Raw genomic sequence first — 20998 nt, 5'->3', positions numbered from 1 at the left:
AGCAGGGAGGTCCCATGAGGGAGATAGTGGAGATCTTCCTGTATGGATGGAGAGCTGCTGAGGCCTGAAGCTATTGCCACAGCCTGCCTCATGTAAACAGGGTCTATCCTTCTCTACCCATACGGCATAAACCAAGCCATGGGGCATTCAGCCTCAAGAACTGGAAGGGTCCTTAGGATCTTCCAAATATGACCCCCTCATGGTACAGCAGAGAAAATTGAGGCTGAGGAGGAAGTTGGCATTCCAATCTACCCAGCTCTGATGTCAGTAACCATTAGTGAGAGTTGCCTTCCAGGGGCAGGGCCTGGGAACTCTGGATTCAGAACAGGGCCCTAGTCCTTCTGTCATTATTATATAGTCCTCTTCATGCTATCCTCTCCAGGACTCAAACCACACCATTGTAGAGCTTAAGCATGACTTAGCCTGGAGCCTTAGTTTTACAGAAAAGCAAACTGGAACTTGAGAGACATTGTGGCTTAGTAAGATCACATAGCAAGTAACAGAACTGAACTCTGAGCCCTGGTCTTGTAATGCCAAGTCAGGGCTATACATATGTTGGGGAGCTGCCATCTTGTCTTATAGGCACCGAACCCTCTACTATGAAGAAGCTTTACAAGAGCAGAAGGGCCTGAGGTTCCAACCCAGCCTCAATTATCAACCCAAATGGGATGAAATGAGGCCCCATCAGCCTTTTCCCCCATTGACACAGGCTCATGGCCTAGCTAAGAAGGAACATCCAACTGTATTGGAGTGTGGTGTTTAAACGTCATATCTGTGAATTCCACATGTGTGAACATCTCAGGTACATTCACATCTGTTATATTTTTCAACATCATTCATTTGGGTGATTAGTAAACTACTTTCTGACACAGAAATGGAAAATCTTGTTAAAAAAATTGAAATAATTTTGAGAATGGGTATTATAATAATTTCATTTCCAGCAATTAGGTCTAACTCTCCTAAATATTTCAGTGTCAAATGCAAATTTGTGTGAAATTGTGTGTTCATGTGCATGCAATATGTGCACATACCTATGTGTGTGCATGTGTGTTTAAGCTATGTTGCAGGCAAAAAACAAAAAAAGGTACAAAAAAGGATTGGATGCTCCTCGACAAAAATGGGCCAAAAAAATTATAACTGAGCAATTCATGTTTTCGTTTTTGCTTCTCTTTTCTCTTCCAAGGGGAAGGATCTTTGCTGTAGGAAGGATAAGACACCAAAATGAATAAAAGCAAAAGGAAGCCCCAGATCAAGTGGAGGCTGTAAGTCCATTTAATTCAGTACAATCTGAGAAGCTCTACCCTCACCTGATTCTCTTCCTACATATTTCACTGTTCCTTGTCAGTCTTCTGGCTCTAGCTCATCTAGGTCACAATTGCCAACCCACGTACACCTCCCCTCAGCACTCTGTAGGATCTGTGCATTGAAGACCCAGGAATGCCAACTATAGGCCTGCCATATCTGGCGGATTATCTTGAGATAACTGTAGGAACCAGGTTAACTTGCTTTCCTTTTACAATTGTCTTTTTATCCCCCTGTATAGAGAAGCAAGGAGGCAGAGGTCTATTACTCTCACTCTTCCTAGCTTTCCCACTGAGTGGACTTTAAAAATCAAAGGAAAGAGATGGAGGACATTCTAAACAAAAGAAAAACAAGGAAGAAGAATCCAAGAAAAACCAAGAAGACTGTGAAAGGAAAGTCAACTAATTAGAAAAGAGGATCCAGAATCTCAAAGAAAAAAATGACACCTTGAAAATTAGAATTGGGCAAGGGGAAGCCGCTGAAATTATAAGAGGTCAAGAAATAATTCAACCAAATATGGATAGTGAAAAGAAATAAAAGAGAAAATGAAATATCTTATAAGAAAAACAACCAATCTAGAGAACACATCAAGAAGAGAAAACATAAAAATAATCAGATTACCTGATAGTTATGACAAAAAATCTCAATACAATCATACAAGAAACAATTAAAGAATATTGGCCTGAAGCATGACAACAAAGGAGGAGATTAGAAATAGAAAAAAATCCATTGATCACTACTTAAAATAAATCCTTGAGGAACACTCATAGGAATATTGCAAACAAATTTAGAAACACCCAGCTCAAGGAGAAAATATCACAAGCAACAACCAAAGAAAAAAAAACAATCTAAATAAGATGGTTCCACCATCACACAGGACCTAGCAGCAGAGATTATAAAGGACTGCAAGTCTTGAAACACTATCCATCTAAGAGCAAAAGAACTAGGGCTCAGTCCAAAAATGTCATATGCAGCAAAGGTAAACATGTCCCTGGATAAAAACAATAGACATTTGCTCAACTGTCAGACATCCAAGATTTTGTAAAAACACACAAACAACAAAACAAAAACCACAATAACACCCTGAATTCCCTAAACTTAATAGATTTGACCTATGACATCCAAGAGAAACATAAAGTACATACCAAAGAATTATTACAAAGGATTCAATAAGGACAGACTATTTCCTTTTCATATACGTAAAAGGCAAAACTTAAGTCCAAGATTATATTAATAATTGAGTAGCTCACCTGAAAGACTGAGGTAGACCAGAATAGAATATGACTTTGAAAAGGAAAATGATTTAGGAACAGCTAAAAAGAGTAATTATTTTATACCAATGAGGTATAAGTGGAAGCACCAGTGCAGGAGAAGGAGATGAGGAAGGAGGGCTTGAAATTCTGTTAACCTACTTTCATCAGGAATGAGTTTAAGAGGGAGCAATACATATATTTGGAAGGGGATAAAAGTCTTCTAAATTTAGAAGAAATGGGATGGTGGAGAGGACAAGAGAGGAATCTCTAGAGGGCAGGGTGAGGGAATAGCTTATAGGGGGCTATAGATGGTTGCTTAGATTGATGAGAATTGGAGGATAGGGGAGGGATCCTTGGAGGGGTGTAGGGTAAGTAATAGAAGGGGAAGGTAGTGGGTAGCAGTAAAGTAGAGGAGTCAGGAGGGATAGGAAAAAAGAGATATGCACAAATATAAATACAAAGTCAGGAGCAGAATTTGGGAAAGTACATGTCTGTATATGTATATGTATATATGGCTATAGAGAAATATATCAGCACCCAGTTGTAGCTTTCTGGGGGTGGGATGAGAAGGGGAAAAAAAGAACACGTTAAAAAAGTGCAGAGAAGAGAAGAAAAGAAACCTTACAAGGAAGTAAGAATGAACAACTCTTGACACAAGTTGTACTATTTGTCATACAGGCTTTCTGGAAATGAAAATCTATCATTACATATTTTGAATCCTCTCCTAGGTTCTGCTGTGCACATGACATTCTCCTTTTTTTCTTTTGATACATTGTAATTAAAATGCAATATTTAAGTTCATGATACTTTTTCTTCTTTTCTCTGTTCTGTACTTGTGCCCTGGTGTTTGAGTCTACACTAAAATTCAATTACAGAAAACAGAAAAGAATACTGAGATGGGGAGCCAGAAGAGCCAAAAACCTGTAAAGAATCCATCCATTTCCTGAAATGGAAAGATGGAAAGATGATATTTGTAACCCAAGAGACCTTTCTCATGAGAGAGCATAGGGCGAGTTCAATATAAAGGCATGACATTCAAATATAAACTGAAGGGGTGAGACAGGAATGTACTGGGAGGAGGAGAAAGGGAGAGGTAGAATGGGATAAATTATGTCCCATAAAAGTGGCAAGAAAATGCTTTTACCGTGGAGGGGAAGAGGAGGAAGATGAGAAGGAATGAGTAAACCGTACTCTCATTCCAATTGGCTTAAGGAGGAAATAATGTACATACTCCATTGGATATGAAAATCTATCTTACCCTACAAGAAAGTAGGGGGTAAGGGGATAAGGGGGAGAGTGATAGAAGGAAGGGCAGATGAGGGGAGGGGTTAGTCAAAAGCAAACACTGTTGAGGAGGGACAGGGGAAAAGAGAGAATAGAAGAAATGATGGGGGGGCAGGATAGGATGGGGCGAAATATAGTTAGTGTTTCACAACATGACTATTATGCAAGTGTTTTACATGAATACAGAAGTATAAACTCTATTGAATTGCTTCCCTTCTCAAGGAGGGTGGGTGTGGAGTGAGGAAGGGAGAAAACTTGGAACTCAAGTTTAAAAACAAATGTGAAAAATTGCTTTTACATGTAACTGGGAAATAAGATACACAGGTAATGGGGTATAGCAATGTATCTTACTGTAGAGGAAAATAGAATGGGAAGGGGATAAGAGAAGAGGGGTGACCAAAAGGAGTGCAGACTGGGAGAAGGGGGAATCAGAAGCAAAACACTTTAGAGGAGGGACAGGGTGAAAGGAGAGAGACAATAGAATAAAAGAGAATAGGGGAATAGGATAGGGGGAAATACAGGCAACAACAGTTAAGTGTCAAAAACAATTTTGAAGCAAGTTTCTCTGAGAAAGATGTCATTTCTCCAGCATTTCGAGAACCTTGTCAAATTTATAAAAATCAGAGCATAATTGATGCATAATCAAAAGATACAATCAATTTTTAAATGAAGTAATGAAAGGTATGTATTGCCACATAAAAAAAGAATCTGCCTTGCTAGTGAAAGGAGAAATGCAAGTCAAAACAATTCTGAGGCACTATCTCATACCTATTGGATTCGATAATAGGAGAGAAAAGGTAAATGAGAAAGGTTGGACAGGATGTTGGAAAAAGCAGAAATTAATGTACCGTTGTCAGAGTTGTGAAGTGAAGAAACCATGGTATAGAGTGATTTGAAACTATGACCAAAGGGCTACAAAACCCTGCATACCCTATACCATATTTGACATAGCAGTAGCACTGCTACTTGTATATCAGCAAAGAGATCGAAACCAACAAGGAAAAGGACATATATGCACACACATATTTATAGCTGATCCTTTCTGGAGGTAAAGAATTAGAAATTGAGGGCATGCACATCGGTTGTGGAACGGCTGCATAAGTCGCGGTAGGTAATTATGATGGAAATCTCTTATACTGTAAGAAAGAATGAACAGGATGCTCTTCATAAAACCTCAAAAGACTTACATGGGTTGATACAAAGTGAAACGTATTGAGTACCAAGTAACAGCAGTATTGTAAGATGATCAGCTGTGAATGACTTGCCTATTCTCAGCAATACAAGGATCCATGACAACTCTGAAGGACTTAGGATGAAAAATAGTATCTATCCCCAGAGAAGGCACTGATGGTGTCTGAATACAAATTGAAGCAACTTTTTCCGCTCACTTTCTTCATTTTTCTGGAGTCTTTTTGTCTATGTTTTCTTTCATCACATAACTATTATGGATATATTTTGTATGACTACAAATATATAACCTATATGGAATTGCTTGCCTTCTCAATGAGGGGTTGGGGATGGAGCAGGAGAAAGGAGGGACTTTGGAAGTCAAAGTTTTAAAAACAAATTGTAAAAAGTGGAAATCATAATACTGATAACAAATCTTAGTTGGCCTTGACCCTCTGGACATCCCTGAGGCACAGAAGGCCCTCTTGAACGTTGGAGGGCCCTTCCCACTCCCTCCCTCAGCAGCTGGAGTTTCCAGGTGCTGGGGACATCACCACCCTTGCAATAAGCTCCAAGTCAGCTCCAGTAGCAGCCACAAGGGAGGCAGGGGGGCACGGTGGAAGGGCTCGAGGGCAGTGGGAGCAGATGCTCTCCCAACTTGGGGAGGGACACCCCTAGCCAACAGGGGACTTTATCAACATGATCCCGAGTAAGCTGAAGGCCCCCCCTCCCCCGGCCACACTGAAAGGGGGAAGCAGGGAATTCTCTAGAATGCCCAAAGCCAACTCCAAAGGAGGAGCTAACCCCAGGGATTGGAGGGTGGACTCCCTCTGAGGCTGCAGAGCTGGGGTGAAGAGGAAGGAAGAAGGGAGGTTGTCTGAGGGGTGGGCATAAGGCCAGTCTGAAGCCCTCCAATCTACTGGTTAAAAGTTCAGGCCTTCCTTTTTCGGGGGAAAAGGGGAACTAAACAGAGAGAAATGAGCGAAGGAGATGAAAATATCCCTTGCATTCTGAACCACATTAAAAACAGCAGAAGTGAATGACTGGAAAGCCCTACAGTGGTGGCTACCTTGGAAGGGCTTTCTCCAGCACAGGTCTCATTCTGGCTGCCACACTCTGAAGAGAAGGACTGCCCTTTCCATCTCCCTCTGGGACAAAGTCTGCTTCATTGTTCTAATGGGGTGTGTGTGTGTGTGTGTGTGTGTGTGTTGGTGTCTTTGGGGAGAGGCAGTGCTGGCAACAATCCTGTTCCCAGGGTTGACCTTCCCAGATCACTGGCCCTAGATGCCCCTCTAGCCTGGCCAGAATGGGGCTCATTACCCATTCTATGAGCCGACTTGGCCGATCTCATCCTCCCAATCCCAAAGCCCAGCTGCCCTCTAGAAAAGTCTCTAAAGTGAGACAACGCCAGGCCAAGGACGATCGTCTCAAGATGACAGCCTGGCTGCCCCTGGTCCCAGCTCGTGCTCTCTTTGTCCTCGCAGTCCCTTTAGCACGGGCCCAGCGTTCCGCAGGCGTTACCTTGGTAGCCATCAAAGGACGCGGACCTGGACGCGGACTGGGACGCGGACACAGACGAGGCGGTCGGCTGACCGACTTAGCAGTCTCAGCAGGTACCCAGCAGGGCCATGCTATGGCATGGAGTGGCCAAGAGAAAAGGGGCTGGCCAGGTAGAGGGTCTGGATGTCGGTGCCCTCCTCTGTGCCGGGGCACATCTGCACTCCCAAGATTTGCTCCCTGGGCACGGCTGCCTCTGCTCCATCCCCTAACGTCTCCCCGCAAAATCCCCAGGAACAGTGGTGTCCATGACTGAGTGGACTTCCTCAGCGCCAGGCCTGTTTGCTCCCCTGCTTCATCTCCCTTTCCCACAAACAACCGCAACATCGTGTTGCCCAAGCCAGGGCTCATTTCCCAATACCAACTCCTGGCATGCCTTTCCACCTTCGTCTCCGATAAAGTACGCTTGCTTTCCCTATTGCTGCGAGTTGCTGTGTGTGTGACAGAGTGTGGCTCTGTGTGTGTGTGTGTGTGTGTGTGTGTGTGCGCGCGCGCGCGCGAACCTGTGTTTGTTTGGGGAGAGGCAGCCCTGGCAACACGCCCGTGCCCAGGGTTGACACATCTAGTCCCCTGGCCCCAGGTGCTCCTCTTGGCTCCCCAGAAAGGGCTTGGTAATCCTCGCTATGCCCGGGCTTGGCCGGGCTCATCCTGCCAGTGCCCGGATCCAGCCGGCCTCTAGCAAACTCTCTAAAGTGGGGCAGCCCTAGTCCGAGGATGATCCTCGCAGGATGAAAGCCTGGCTGTTCCTACTGCCATCTCACACCCTCTTTGTCCTTGCAGTGCTTCTGGCACGCGCCCAGCGTTCGCCAGGCGTTACCTCGGTAGCCAAGCAAAGGACGCGGACTGGGACGCGGACGCGGACTGGGCGGTCTCAGCAGGTACCCCGTAGGGCCCACACTGGCATGGCGGGGCCGGTAAAACAGGTGGTAGAGAGGTGCGGGGTCTGGAGCTCGGTGCCCTTCTCTGTGCCAGGGCACAATATCTGCACCTCGTCTTGTCTGTGTACCTTCTCAGCCAAGGAACAACACCTGCCCCTCCCAAGAGCTGCCAGCTGTGCACAGCTGACTCGGCTCCATCCCCTAACCTCTCCCCCCAAATCCCCAGATACACAGGTGTCCATGATGGAATTCAGTCCTCCCATACAAAGCCTGCTTACCCCCCGACTTCATCTTCCTCTCCCACAAACCACCCCATTATCGAGTTGCATAGGCCTTGACAGTTCAGAAATCCCTCAGGAGGCATTGAGGTTGGAGCTCAGTGAGCAGGCACATAGGAAGGCTCAGGGTCTGCCTTGGAGGCTCTTCCTGGTGCTATGAGAATCCCTGGGGAGCTTACCACTTGTCCATTTACTCATCTGTAATAGGAGTGGGATAATCCTTCAGAGTGGTGATGAGGAAATGAAGACCAAAACAAAACAAAACACAAAACCCTGTCCTTCCAGCACTGTTAACCCATGAAGCCCATTGCTGAAGGGTCAGGGTTAGTATCAGCTGGCTAGCTGGGACCAGGACAGAGCTCTTGCAGATGACACCTGCCACCCTTCAGAACAGGCTTTTGGCTGCTGGGGGGACCCAAAGACATGGAAGACAAGGCAGTCCTCAAGCTTACCATCTGTGGGGAGAAGACAAATTCCTGCTTGTGAAGCAACCTGAGAATAATCACAAGCACAGTGTCCAAAGCCCAGATTCTAGAAAGATATGCTAAGGGGCAGATCCAGAATGGAGGCAGCAGAGAGTGGAGCCTCCACTTCCTCAGGGAAGCCTCCTGCAGGATCCTCTTGAAAGAGGACTTGATGGTCAGGCTGAACCAATGCTGAGATCAGGCATGAGACTGCTGGGCCTGACCCTGCTAGGCAGCTATCATCAATGTGCTTTGGAGCCACTTCAGAAACCACTTTAGGAGAGTGCCTCTCTGTGCCAGCCCAGCTAACCTTTTGGAGAAATTAGTCTGGGGCTTTTGGTCCCTGTCCTTCAAGGGCACCCCCTTAACACCCTTCTCAGGGTCTGCCAGAAAATAGCATCGTCACTCAGGCAGTAAGCACTGCTTCTCATTCTTTTTTCCTTCTTTGGGGAATCTCTAGAATTCCCTTGGAAGATGTCTCGGCGCAGTGAGCGCCTGCGCCTCCGGTACCACCTACACGTTGATGGAGATGGCGGCGGCAGCAGCACCAGCAGCAGTGGCTGCAGTTCCCCTGTGGTCGGCCAGCACATTCAATGCAATGACAGTTCCCTCAGGTAAGAGGAGCCAGAGCAAGGCTAAGCCACCTTCACCATCACAACTGCCCATGGCAGCCAAGGCCCTCAGCTGCTGCCATGTGCATATTGCTTTCCTGCCCCCATTTTTGGTGGAGACATCACTCTATTGCTTTCTTTCCTCACAAAGGTGAGAATTCCCTGTCCCCAGCACCATCTCTCCCTCCTCTACCCCAATCTGGCCTACTGCTGCCTTCACTGTCTGAGAACAGGAAATAGGGCGGGGCAACTTTGAGCATGGAAAAGGCCAGGTCCCCTGACACCTCAAGCTGGGTAGGGAACAACCCCTCTCAGCCACGGAACTCTTTTCCCTAGCCCCAGTGCACGTGGTTCTTAGAGTGAGTTTCAGGGCCCAGCAACAGCGCAGGAAGCCACTTGGGTCAAGGGCCTGTGGGGGACGAGACAGCTTCAGGTGGCTCTTCGCTTTTCTCATACCTCATCATGCTAGTTTAATTTGGAAAGAGGTGCTCCCTGGCCCATGGGAGCTGTGGCTTGGTTCAATCCTGCCTCTGCTGTGAAAGATCATTCATCTGTTTAAGGAATAAGAACAGGAAGAGAGGCTTTAGGTATCATTTCTTTCCAACCTCAAAGTCTCCAGCCAAGTCTCATTCCCCTCCCTTTCTTTTTCACCCTTGCTTTCTTCCACTCTCCTATCTTTGCTCTTCATACCTGCTGTTCCCCAGGACTCGGAGGAGGAAGTCAAGTAGGGTCAAAGGCCTCTCACCATCCCCTCTCCTGGCCAAAATCACCTGCAGCACCCCTGGATCCTCCTCAGGATATAGGTCTGAGGATGACTGTGCAGGTAGGCATCACTTCTCCTCCCTAGAGCCCCATCCCCCAGGCACTGCCCCACTGACTTCAGAGGGTGACCCATAGCTGGGGGCGGGGAAGAGAGCTCTGCAGTCTGGCTCTCGATGAGGGTTTGCAGGGTGGGAGTGCTCAAGCCCTCAAGCCTGGTAAGGGGGATGCTCCAGGTCCACTTGTCTCTCCTTCTGGTGAATCCTCATTTCTTCCCTTCCTTGCAGGGCACTCGCTTTTGGACCAGCCTGGCTCTGCATCCAACCTAAAGAACAGGGCTTCCCAGGTGGCCCTTCCTTGGATGGCCATCCACTTCTCAGGTGGGTTCTGCCAGTGGGTGGGCACAGTGCCCAGGGTAGTTCCTGCAGTGCACCTAGAAGAGATTCCTCATTCCTATGTAGGGACATGCTGGGCCCGGCTAGAGTAACTCTAGGACAGCGTGTAGAGATGGGCTGAAGAGAGAAAGATCCCCAAGCACAGCTACAGAGCCCTGGGAGGATGCGAGACCAGAATAGCAAGAAGCGGCTTCAGAGCTGGCAGGCTGGGAAGGGGCTAGCTCTGGGACATGATGGGCTTGCAGGGTGAAGCCTTTCAATCTCTCTGCTGGGACTTTTGCAGGTTGGCTCTTTGGCCTGCTCCGCTGGTGCCTTCATAACACCTGGTACCGCCTGACCACAGCTGTCTCCCTGCAGGACATCTATGTTTTCACCAGGTCAGTGAGGACTACCTGGGGCCTGCCAGAATCAAAGATCCACAGCTCCAAGGACTCCACAGTCCCTCAGATCAATTTCCCCATGTGCTTTGTCCTGTTCTTTTCCAGCTTTTTCAGACTTTTATGCCATGAATCTTATGACAGGGTCAGGTAGGGTCAGGGGTGTGCTGGAACCAGCTGGAAACTGCTTGTCAAAGTCAGCTACCATTCAGGCCCTGATTGAGTGTCTCCACTGAAGAAGATGATGGCAAAAGTGGGTTGCGTGTGCCTTGCCCTCCTCCAGAGCTGGTTGTTCGGCATTCACCGGCACAGGCCAGCCCCCATTACCCTTGGTTCTTCAGGGAAGTGGGTTGGCTCTCACTATCGCGGGGATTGTCTTCCTGAGTTTCTTTTAGGAGATCTCTCCTCAGTAGTTCCTGCCTCTGATCACAACTGACTCTGGTGAGTTCACCTTTGCCAGTCGGCGGGTCCTGAGTTGCCAGGGACACTCCCTACTTTGGGTTTGAATCCAGAATTTTCTGCCCAGACCTCCAGGTGGCCAGGTCATTCTAGCAGTTTCTCTGTGGAGGAGCATGCCTAGGATTCTAGGCTGCCTCCAGGGCTGAGTCCAGGAACCTCTAGAGCAGGGGTGGGTATCTTGCGGCCTCCAGGCCACATGTGGCCTCCTAGGTCCTTGGGGAGGCCTTTGGACTGAGTTCAAATTCTATGGAACAAATCCTTTTCTGAAGGGGATTGATTCTGTGAACCATGGCCACACTGGAGGACCTCGAGGGACACATATGTCCTTGAGGCCTCCAGGTTAGCCACCCCAGCTCTGGATTCCTGGGGCCACAGGCTGGGCCAATGGTGACAATCCCACTTTAGCAGCAGTTCTTCCTGCAGCTCTTCCAAGTCCCAATTGACAAGAACTGGAAGGATTTAGAAACAAGACTGCCTAATTGCAGGACATCTGCCACCTGACCTCACAAAGGGCAGCATGTCACCTATCCTAACAACATGAATACATTTCACAAAGGCCAACTTTACTACTCGCACTTTACCCTGAGGGCTGTCCATTAAACCCCAGGTCTCCACATGTTCAGTGCCCAGTGGCAGGGGGTGAGTGGGGGGGGCACACACTTTGGGGTTTCATTTGCCACGCAGAGAGGGTCTCACCAGATCCTGTGATGGGGAAGGGCAGACCTTAACATCTCCTCCTTCATCTCCATGAAATCCAGGAGCTTTTCCACTGGGAAGAAGTTGCTCCTCTCTGTCTTGGGCATGCTGTTTCTTGTGGCTTTGCTGGATTATGGTGAGCATTGTTGAGTCCCCAGGGCAGCTGGGGTGGGCAGTTGGGGTAGGGGGAGACAAGGGCTTGGGGACACGGCAGCTAGAGGACAGTTTGGAAGACAGAGCTTTGAAGGGGAGCCTTTAGGGAGCCAAAGGGACAAAATCACCAACAAAAGGCAACCAGGTCACGGACGGACACGTTCTCGTGCCTAAAGGGTGAGAATTATGCCTTGTCTCTCATTCTCCTCTCCATTCAGCCCAACACACTTTGATTGTGCATTTTCTGTATGCAGGCCTCAGAGCCTCAGGCTGCAGGGTATGGGTGGTTGTCCTGCCCACTTTGAGCATGACCCGCACTTGGAGCAAGGAGGTGTTTTATCTGTGCCCTCCGTGGTCACAGACAAGGTACTGGAGGGTGGGTGATTGGTAGAGGAGCTGACTTAGGAAGGAATCGGTTATGAGGGCAGGACATACCCAATGCCAGGTCTGGAGGGCTTCGTCCCTTTTCTTTGGTGAGAACACACAGGGTGGTCCTCCCGGGATGATCCCAGAAGGCCTGGACTCTTGGTCAGGAGCCACGCCATTCCTCAGCCCATACTGTGAGATAAAGTCCACCTCAGAAATGATGACACCACAAGCTGAAGGTCACCAAGGTCTGTCTGCAGGCAACCTGTCTGTAGAGCATCCTGCTCATTCAGAAGGGACGGAGCTCTGTGTTGACCAGGCTTGGGACCAGGAGGCATGACTTCTGGCTTCAGTTCATGTCCTCTCCCCAGCTTATTCTTATCCCTCATTTTTGCCATCATCCAAATGTGTCTAATGACTTCTGAGAGGATCATGAGAGAGTGAACTCTTGGGGTAGAAGGGGCTCTAGCTGTAGCCTTCCAGATCATGATGCCCCTCATGCATCTGCCTCCTTTGGGCTGCGGTCTATGCCCCCTTTGATGTGACACTGCCAGTGTCAGTCCGCATGGAGTTCCGTTCTGGCTCTTGAGACTCAGTCTCAGATTAGCCTTTCCTCCCATGTGCTAGGTGCTTGGTATTTCTACCCCTCTGGACTCCGGACCTTCCACCCTGCTATGCTCTCCTGGTTGGCAGCAAAGGGTAGCAGCAGGAGACAGGACGTGTGGGAATCAGGAGAATTCACACCAGATTTCCAGGTGAGCACCCCACTGAGTGCCAGGAAAGCTTTGCACAGGACACACAGACGACTCATGCACCATCCAGTTCCTGTCTCTTAAGCTAGGGTTACTCAGCCAAGCAGCACTTATGAAGCATGACCTACTGTGGGTCAGGCACTGTCCCAAGGCAAAAACCAAACAAACAACCCCACAGTCCTTGCCCATGAGGAGCTGGCAGTCTCCTCATGAGGAGACATCTAGGTGCCAAGGAGACCTAACAGGACAAATGGGAGTGAAGCATTAGAGGGTGTTGGCTCTGCTGTTTCTTGTAGGGCAGCCATAAAGCCTATTGCTATGCCCTCCTTGAAGGCAACCCTGGTTTGGCAGGATCTGCCAGCTGGTGTCCTCTGCTGCCACTGTCTTTGGGACCCCAGGGTCAGCTCTGCGGGCATCAGAAGAGGGAGAAGTCACATTAGCTGAGAAAGATGCTTCTGTTTTCATTCTTTTAATGAACAAGAATCTATTTTCTTTTTTCTCGCCTCCTATCCATTTGAAAAACGGAAAAACAAACCACTTCTTACAAACATACAGAGACAAGCAAAACAGTTCCTCCTGGGCCATGTCTAAAAGATGTATTTCTCCTTCTGCCTTGGTCCATCCCCTCTGTCAGAAGTTGCATCATTTGCCAGAAGAGTAGCTGGTCACTGCCTTCAACAGAGTTCTGCACTCTTTCACAGTGGTTTGTCTTTGTGCTTCTGCTCACTCTTCTGCCACATCAGTTCATGCAAGTCTTCCCAGCTTTCTCTGAACACCACCCCTTTCATCATCTCTAAGAGTATGGTAGATTCAGTCCCTACTCCATAATTTCTTTTTTTCCAACTCCATCATTTGTTCAGCTCTTGCCAAGTGCGGGGTTTCCAGTTTTTTGTCACAGCAAGAAAAATTGGCCATCAATATTCCTGTCCAGATCGGACTTTTTCCTCTTTGTTTGATCTCTTTGGGGAATAGGCCCAGGAGTTGTCTTGCCAGGTGAGTGGGTAGACATGTTTTATTATCTCTGGCCGGCAACACTCATAACTGCTTTTCAGAATGGCTGGACTAGTTTCCAGTTTCTACTTAGAGCATTGTTGTTGAGTCGTGTCTAGCGAGGTGCACTCTTCGCCACCCCATTTGGGAATTTTCTTGGCAAAGGTCCTGGAGTGGTTTGCCATTTCCGTCTCCAGATGATTTTTAAAGTGAGGAAATGGGGGCAAACAGGGTGAATTATCTTACCCAGGATCACACAGCAACTAACTATCTGAGACCAAGCCTAGAGTTCTACGCACTCTCGCGCCCCCTAGCGTCCCTCGTCCAACACTAATGTGCCTGACTTCGCCCAGCCTGCTCAACTTAGGGCATTTTGCCTGATTGTCCTCTTTGCCAACCTGACAGGTAGGGGTAGAACCTTAGAGTTGCCTTCATGGGCATTTCTCTACTTATCCGTGATTCGGAGCATTTTTTTCATTTGATCATTGATCCCTTGCATTTCTTCTTTGGAAAAATGCCTGTTCATATCCTTTGCCTGTCTACTGGAGAAAGCACCACAGACACCTGATGGGGGGAAAGCCAGCAGGTCATTTTCTCTTATTTTTTTTCCTTTCCAGTAAGATTGACGTCAGCTTTCCTGGGTTTGTTTTTGTATTAAGCCGCATAAGCACAAAATTTGATTTTGGTCACACTTCCAAGCATTATTTCTCCTTCTCCTTCTCCTTCTCCTCCTCCTCCTCCTCCTCCTCCTCCTCCTCCTCCTCCTCTTCCTCCTCCTCCTCCTCCTTCTCCTCCTCTTCCTCCTCTTTCTCCTCCTCCTCCTCTTCCTCCTCCCCCTTCTCCTCCTCCTCCTCCTTCTCCTCCCTCCTCCTCTTTCTCCTCCTCCTCCTTCCTCTTCTTCTTTAAAATAGGTAATTAACTAATTGATAGTTTTTAAGATTCAATTCCATAAGATTTGAGTTTTAAATTGTCGCCCCCTCCATCTCCCCTCCTCCCAACATAGTATGCAACCTGATATAGGCTCTACTTATACATTCAGGTTAAGTAGATATTCCCATTAGTCATGATGTAAAGTAGAATTAGAACTAATGCGAGGAACCATGAGGATGAAGCAATAAAACAAAACAACAAAGTAAAAGGAAATCAAACAGTATGCTTCCATCTGCATTCAGGCTCTATTGTTCTTTCTCTGCATGTGGATAGCCTGTTCCATCACGAGTCTTTTGGAGTTGTCTTTTTACATCCTTGCATTGCTGAGAAGAGCCAAGTCTATCAAAGTCAGTCATCACACAGTGTGGCTGTAAATGTGTACAATATTTTCCTGGGTCTGCTCATTTCCCTCAGCATCAGTTCATATAAATCTTTCTAGGTTTTTCTGAAGTCCACCAGCTCATCATTTCTTATAGCACAATAGGATTCCACCACATTCACATACCACAACGTGTTCAGCCATTCCCCAGTTGATGGACATCCCCTCAATTTCCAATTGTCCTCCACTACAAGAGGAGAGACTAATAGTTTTGTACATGTGGGTCTCTTTCCCATTTTTTATGACCTCTTTGGGAAACAGAACTAGAAGTGCTATCACTGGGTCAAAAGGTAGGCACAAGTTTTTGAGCCCTTTGCACGTACTTCCAAATTGCTCTCCAGAATGGTTGGAGCAGGTCACAACTCTACTGACAATGCATTAGTGTTCCAATTTTCCCACATTTTCTCAACATTGACCATCATCCTGTTTTGTCACATTAGCCAATCTGATAAGTGTGATGTGATACCTCAGAGTCCTGGTGACTTGCATTTTTCTAATCAGAAGAGATTTAGAACATTTTTCACATGGCTCTAGATAGCTTTAATTTCTTCCTCTGAGAACTGCCTGTTCATATCCTTTGCCCATTTATCAATTGGGGAATGACTTCTATTCTTATCATTTTGACCCCAGTCTCTACATATTTTACAAATGAGGCCTTTATCAGAGACCCTTGTTGTAAAACTTCTTTCCTGGTTTTCTATTTCCCTCCTCATCTTGGATGCATTGGCTTTGTTTCTGCAAACAACTTTTCAATTCGATGTAAGCAAAATTATCCATTTGGCATTACATATAATGTTCTCTATCTCTTCTTTGGTCATAAATTCTTCCCTTCTCCATAGATCTGAAAGGTAAACTATTCCTTGCTCTCTTTGTTTGCTTATAGTCTCATTTTTTATATTTAAATTCTGCCCCCATTTGGACTTTATCTTGGTGTAGGATGTAAAATGTAAAATGGTGGTCTCAGCCCCGTTTCTGCCCTACGCTTTTCCAGTTTTCCCAGCAGGTTTTGTTAAATAGGGATTTCTTATCCCAAAAGCTGGAGTCTTTGGATTTCTCCAATACTAGATTAGTATAGTCAATTGACCATTGTGTCTTGCCTACCTAAACTATTCCACTGGTCCCCCACTCTGTTTCTTAGCCAGTACCAAGTAGTTTTGATGCTTGCTGCTTGATGATACAATTGAAGAGCTGGTAGAGCTGGGCCACCTTCCCTTGCATTTCTTTTCATTAGTTCCCTTGCTACTCAGTACCTTTTCTTCTTCCAGATGAATTTTGTTATTGTTTTTTCCAGCTGTGTAAAATAATTGTTGGTAGTTTCTTTGATATCACACTGAATAAGTAAATTATTTAGGTAGAATTATCTTTTTTTACCATCTCAGCTCGGCTTAAGCATGACCAACTCCTATTTTTCCGATTGTTTACTTTATTTGTCTAAAAAGTGTTTTGTAATTAGGCTCATATAGTTCCTGGTTTTGTTTTGGCAGGGAGACTCTGAAATATTTTATGGTGTCTACAGTAATTTGAAATGGAATTTCACTTTCTGTCTCTTCCTGTTGGGCTCTGTTAGTAGTATATGAAAAGATTAGGGAGGAATAAGACTGTCCATGTGACTTAAGAGCTGAGTTGGAAACTTTCCTCAGGGGACTAACAAGTGACCTCACCACTCTGGGGACAATGGTTTGTGCCTAATCCCAGCTGACCTTGGAGGCCTCATCTTGGTGGGAGGGTAGAAGAGAAGCCCAGGCTCTGAAAAGTCTAGCTGGGACTTAAGGTCAAGATTTCTGGAGCCCAGCAGTTTGTGGCGACTCATATGCTCCTCAGCAGAGACAGGGCCCAGCCATAGGAGACCACGAATCCCCACAGTGCAGCGCTGATGTTTTCATCAGTTTCATTATGTACTCTTTTTCCTTACAGGAGCTGGAAAGCGGGGTGCTCCAGCACACGTCTGAGTGGCAAGGGTAAGGCCCCAAACTGACTGACAAAGAGAAGAGGAGGGAAGGAGGGCAAGAAAGCTACACCAGGGAAACCAGTTGCCTGGGGGTTGAGGAGGGTAGGTCAGTGGAGGCAGAACACTTGGGTTAGCATGTCCATAGGATTGATCCAATCTAGGAGGGACCTCAGAGAGCAGATGAGGTTACTGCGGCCCCAGGGGGAAATGACCTAGCCAGGGTCCCCCAGGCAGCAGATGTCAATGAAGACTTGCAGCCAGTTCTGTGGCTCTGTGCTTTCCATTGGGTAGTGCTTTTCTTCAGGTGACACTTGTTCTGTTGGAGTCCATCCTCCAAGTGCCTATGCCAGCGTTGATCCTGAGTTTTCCTTTTGTCACTGGCTAGTTTGTCCCAGGAAGACACCCAGGACAAAAGGCCAAAGGAGATGGGTTCCCTGGAGGCCCAGCTGGCTGGCCTGAGGCAGGAGCTGGTGGCCATCAGCCAGAGACAGGCTGCAATGGCCCAAGAAATACACCTTTGGCGAGAAAAGATGGTGGCCCTGCACAGTGACGTGAGTCCTCCAGTCCCCTGGTTAAGCAATGCATGCCCCTTGATCTCAGGTGGGCTGCTGCTGCCCAAATATCTGCCCAGGGAGCTGCAACCATCTGAGGTTTCCACAGGGCACCTGCTAAAGATTGAGCCTATTGGGGGGACATTGTGACATGGACGAGATTTTCCTCATCTGTCAAGTGGGATAATATCAGGTCCCAATGAGATCCTTTCTGCAAACCTCAAAGGCAGTGGAGAAATGCCAGTCATTTGGTTCACAACCATCCCTTCTCTGGCACCAGGCAGGCATGTGTTGGCCCTGAGCTCTCAGATGTCTCTAGACATGCCAGGCCCTGTCCAGGCCCTCTTCCTTCCTCACCCTTGCTGTTTCTCGGGTGTCTGCTGAGCTCTTTCCTCTGGTGGCTTCTAGATGGAGTCTCACGTCCCAGCTTTAATCCAGGAATACTTTGTTGGAGACAAGGGCACTAAGGCCGGACTTACACAGCTAGAGGAGGTACAGGCTCAGCTTTGGGACCTGGAGCAAAGACTCCTGAGTCATATGGCAGAGGAGCAGGACAAGACTGCCAGCAAAGTTGCTGCTGACTTGAGCTGACCCTTCTGGAAGAAGGAGTGACCACCGGGGTGACGGAGGAGGTGAGCCTGGCCCCTCTGCCTGTCTCCTGCTTAGGGTCATGGTTTGCCCTGAGAGGAGCCTGCCAAGAGGAAGGGGGAAGCCCAGGCTGAGCAGGTAGCATGCTTGCCCGTCCCCTACATGGGCTGGGCGGAGCCTGCAGGTGGCCCAGCCCACAAGTGGTGCATGCCTGTCTTTTAGGAAGTGTATGACATCGTGCAGCAGGCCCTGAAACTGTATAGTGAAGATCGCATTGGGCTGGTGGGTTATGCCTTGGAGTCCTCAGGTAGGTGGCCTACAGAAAACCAGAGGGCTTGGGACAAGAGGGACTGCAAAATCAGGATAGCCATTATGAGACAGGAAGAAATGACAACTGGGGATGCCCTTCATGGGCTGGGGCATTTAGGAGGGCAGATGCCCCAGCTGTGCCCTCTCGCCTTGAGGGTTGCCCTAAGCCATCTCTCTGTCCTGCCAGCCCTTGGGTTGCCCCCTCCACCTTTTCTCTCTGTTGCTCTTTCAGGGGCCAGCATCCTCAGGAGCCGCAGCTCAGAGACCTACGGCACCAGGACGGCCGTTATCAGTCTGTTTGGTATCACCTTGTGGTATCATTTCCAGACCCAAAGAGCCATCCTCCAGGTAGGGCTGAACAAAGGTCCCCCAGCTTGGCTCTCTGCCTGTCATCTCCCCCCTCCTCTGTGGGGGCTGGGCCCTCAAAGCAGAAGGGCCCCAGGATCTGGATCTGGCCCATGTGCTGCCACCTTTCCCATGATTTGTCTTCCATCCACAGCCAAATGTCTACCCCGGCAACTGCTGGGCCTTCCGGGGCCCCCAGGGCTTTGTTGGAGTTCGCTTATCTGCCCGCATCCACCTCACTGCCGTCACTTTGGAGCACGTGCCCAAAGCCCTGTCGCCAGTCAGCAACATCACCAGCGCCCCCAAGGACTTTGTCATCTTGGTGAGTACCTGAGCCTGGCAGCTCTCCTTTCTTGACGTATGGAAAGCCCTTTCTTCACAGCAGCAGCATTTTGAGGTGAAAAATGGAAGGATGTGCCCATTGTACAGATGTGACAGAGCCAGGAAAAGACAACCACAGCAGCAAGAACAGCTAAGATTGCAATGTGCCTTAGGGTCCTTTATTATAGCCAGTTGCCTCCATGAGCAGGTGTCCCCTGGGTGAGTTGGGCAGGGACGGGGATCGCCATTCCCTACAGAGTCACCTAGACAGGGCAGAGATGGAACATCCACATAAGGAGGATTTGGGAGAAAAGATGGAGCCGGAAGAGAAGGTGAAATATGCAGGGGGAGAGGAATACTTCAGGACCCAAATCCTGATACAGATGAAGAAAGTGAGGCCCACAAGGTGAAGGGGTTTCTCCCAAGCCATTCAGCAGCTTTGGGGAAGAGGCTGAGAAGAAGGCCAAAGGGCTTGGAGGGCAAAGGCTCTGTCTATTGAATTAGTGAGAGAGATGCTAGAAGATGAGGGGATCAAGAAAGGCAACGTCAGGGTGGATTGTCTTTGCTTCTCTTTCCCCTCCCCAACATACCCCTCCTTGTCTGGCGCCTCCTCTCCCTGCCACCTCCCCCATTTTTCCCTCCATGGACTGATTTGGATTCTCGTCCTAATAGCACCTCTTTCCTGCACCCCACTGCGGCCATCCATTTGTCCATCCTTCCATTCCCCTTGTTTTTCCTTCTGTGCAGGGGCTCAATGAAGATTCCCAGGTGGAAGGGGTGGCCCTGGCGAAGTTCACCTATGATAATGCTGGGGAGGCCATTCAGACCTTCCACTTTCAGGTATGGAGGGCTCGTCCCACATCACTCACCCAGTGACCCAGGCATGCTGCTGACCTCAAGGGCTGGATCACCAGCCATGAGGACGCTGTGGCTCGGCAAGTGGCTGCAGTGGAAGCCAGGTCCCAACAGGTCTGAGAAGAAGCTGAGGGATAAGCTTAGGGCTCAATTCAGCCACTGCTCTTGGAAGGAAGCCTGGGGCAGAAAGCCTGTGGGGGCTGGGCATCCATGAAGGGATCTCGGGTCTCCCTCACCCCACTCTCCTCTTCCCACAGGGCAACGGCACAGCCCCATACCAGCTGGTACAGCTTCAAGTTTTGAGCAACTGGGGTCACCCGGACTATACTTGCATTTACCGCTTCCGGGTCCATGGCAAGCCTGCCAATTAGAACCTCCCTGCCGGGTCCCTTCACCCTTTCCTCTGTCAGCCACAAGCAAGCAGTTCCCCACTCTCCTCGCTCTCCCTTCTGGGCACTGTGACTTCTGGGAAAGAGACAGAACGTGGGAGCCCACCTCCCTGGAGCCATCTTGCCCCACCAAGCCCTCTATGATATGGAGGAGACCACCAGCTGAGCAATTTCTGTTTCAATCCACAGCATCTGCAGTGTCAGGTGCCTCAGCTCCCTGCCAAGCCCTGCCTACCTCCAAGACGTGTAGAAAGAGCTCTGTAGTAGATGTTGGGGGTGGTAGGGAGTAGAGGGCCTTGCTATGCTCAGCAGCAGTCCCACAGAAACACAGCTTACACCACCCTGGGTCTAGGGCAAGGAATTTGGTGCAGTAAGGGCATGATAAACTGGGCAGCGGCAAAGGGCAGACTGGGAGCCAGTCCCACATGGGCACACTCCAGCAGGGGGCTAATGCCGCTCTCCATGGGACCTTGCATGGTTCTCTTTACCACTGGCAATGATGGGTGCAGTCTTTGAAATCCGAAGAAGTACCTGGGAATGACCGCACCTGTCTGTGCTTTTGATTCTAACAAGGCCAATGGCCTGGATTTCAGGGAAGTTCTGCCCCCAGGATTACCTGCACTGGCATTTAGTACGGCAGCT

The 20998-nt window shown here is 48.4% G+C and overlaps 1 protein-coding gene across 1 annotated transcript; it reads left to right on the top strand.

The window, feature by feature from the left end:
• Positions 1–6526: 6526 nt before the first annotated feature.
• On the top strand, positions 6527–20391 carry LOC110199424 (SUN domain-containing protein 2-like). Its single transcript, XM_020974278.2, is given in 17 exon segments — positions 6527–6963; positions 7344–7441; positions 8644–8797; positions 9499–9617; positions 9841–9933; positions 10232–10325; positions 11543–11616; positions 12627–12754; positions 16965–17008; positions 17384–17549; positions 17958–18132; positions 18135–18181; positions 18360–18444; positions 18679–18794; positions 18946–19113; positions 19860–19952; positions 20225–20391. Coding segments are annotated over 17 exon segments (1920 nt in total). The 5' UTR covers positions 6527–6811; the 3' UTR covers positions 20339–20391.
• Positions 20392–20998: the final 607 nt, after the last annotated feature.

This window comes from Phascolarctos cinereus, unplaced genomic scaffold (genome assembly GCF_003287225.1).
Source record: "Phascolarctos cinereus isolate Bilbo 61053 unplaced genomic scaffold, phaCin_HiC Scaffold_5;HRSCAF=322, whole genome shotgun sequence".
NCBI lineage: Eukaryota > Metazoa > Chordata > Mammalia > Diprotodontia > Phascolarctidae > Phascolarctos > Phascolarctos cinereus.
This window is presented reverse-complemented; position numbering and strand designations above follow the sequence as displayed.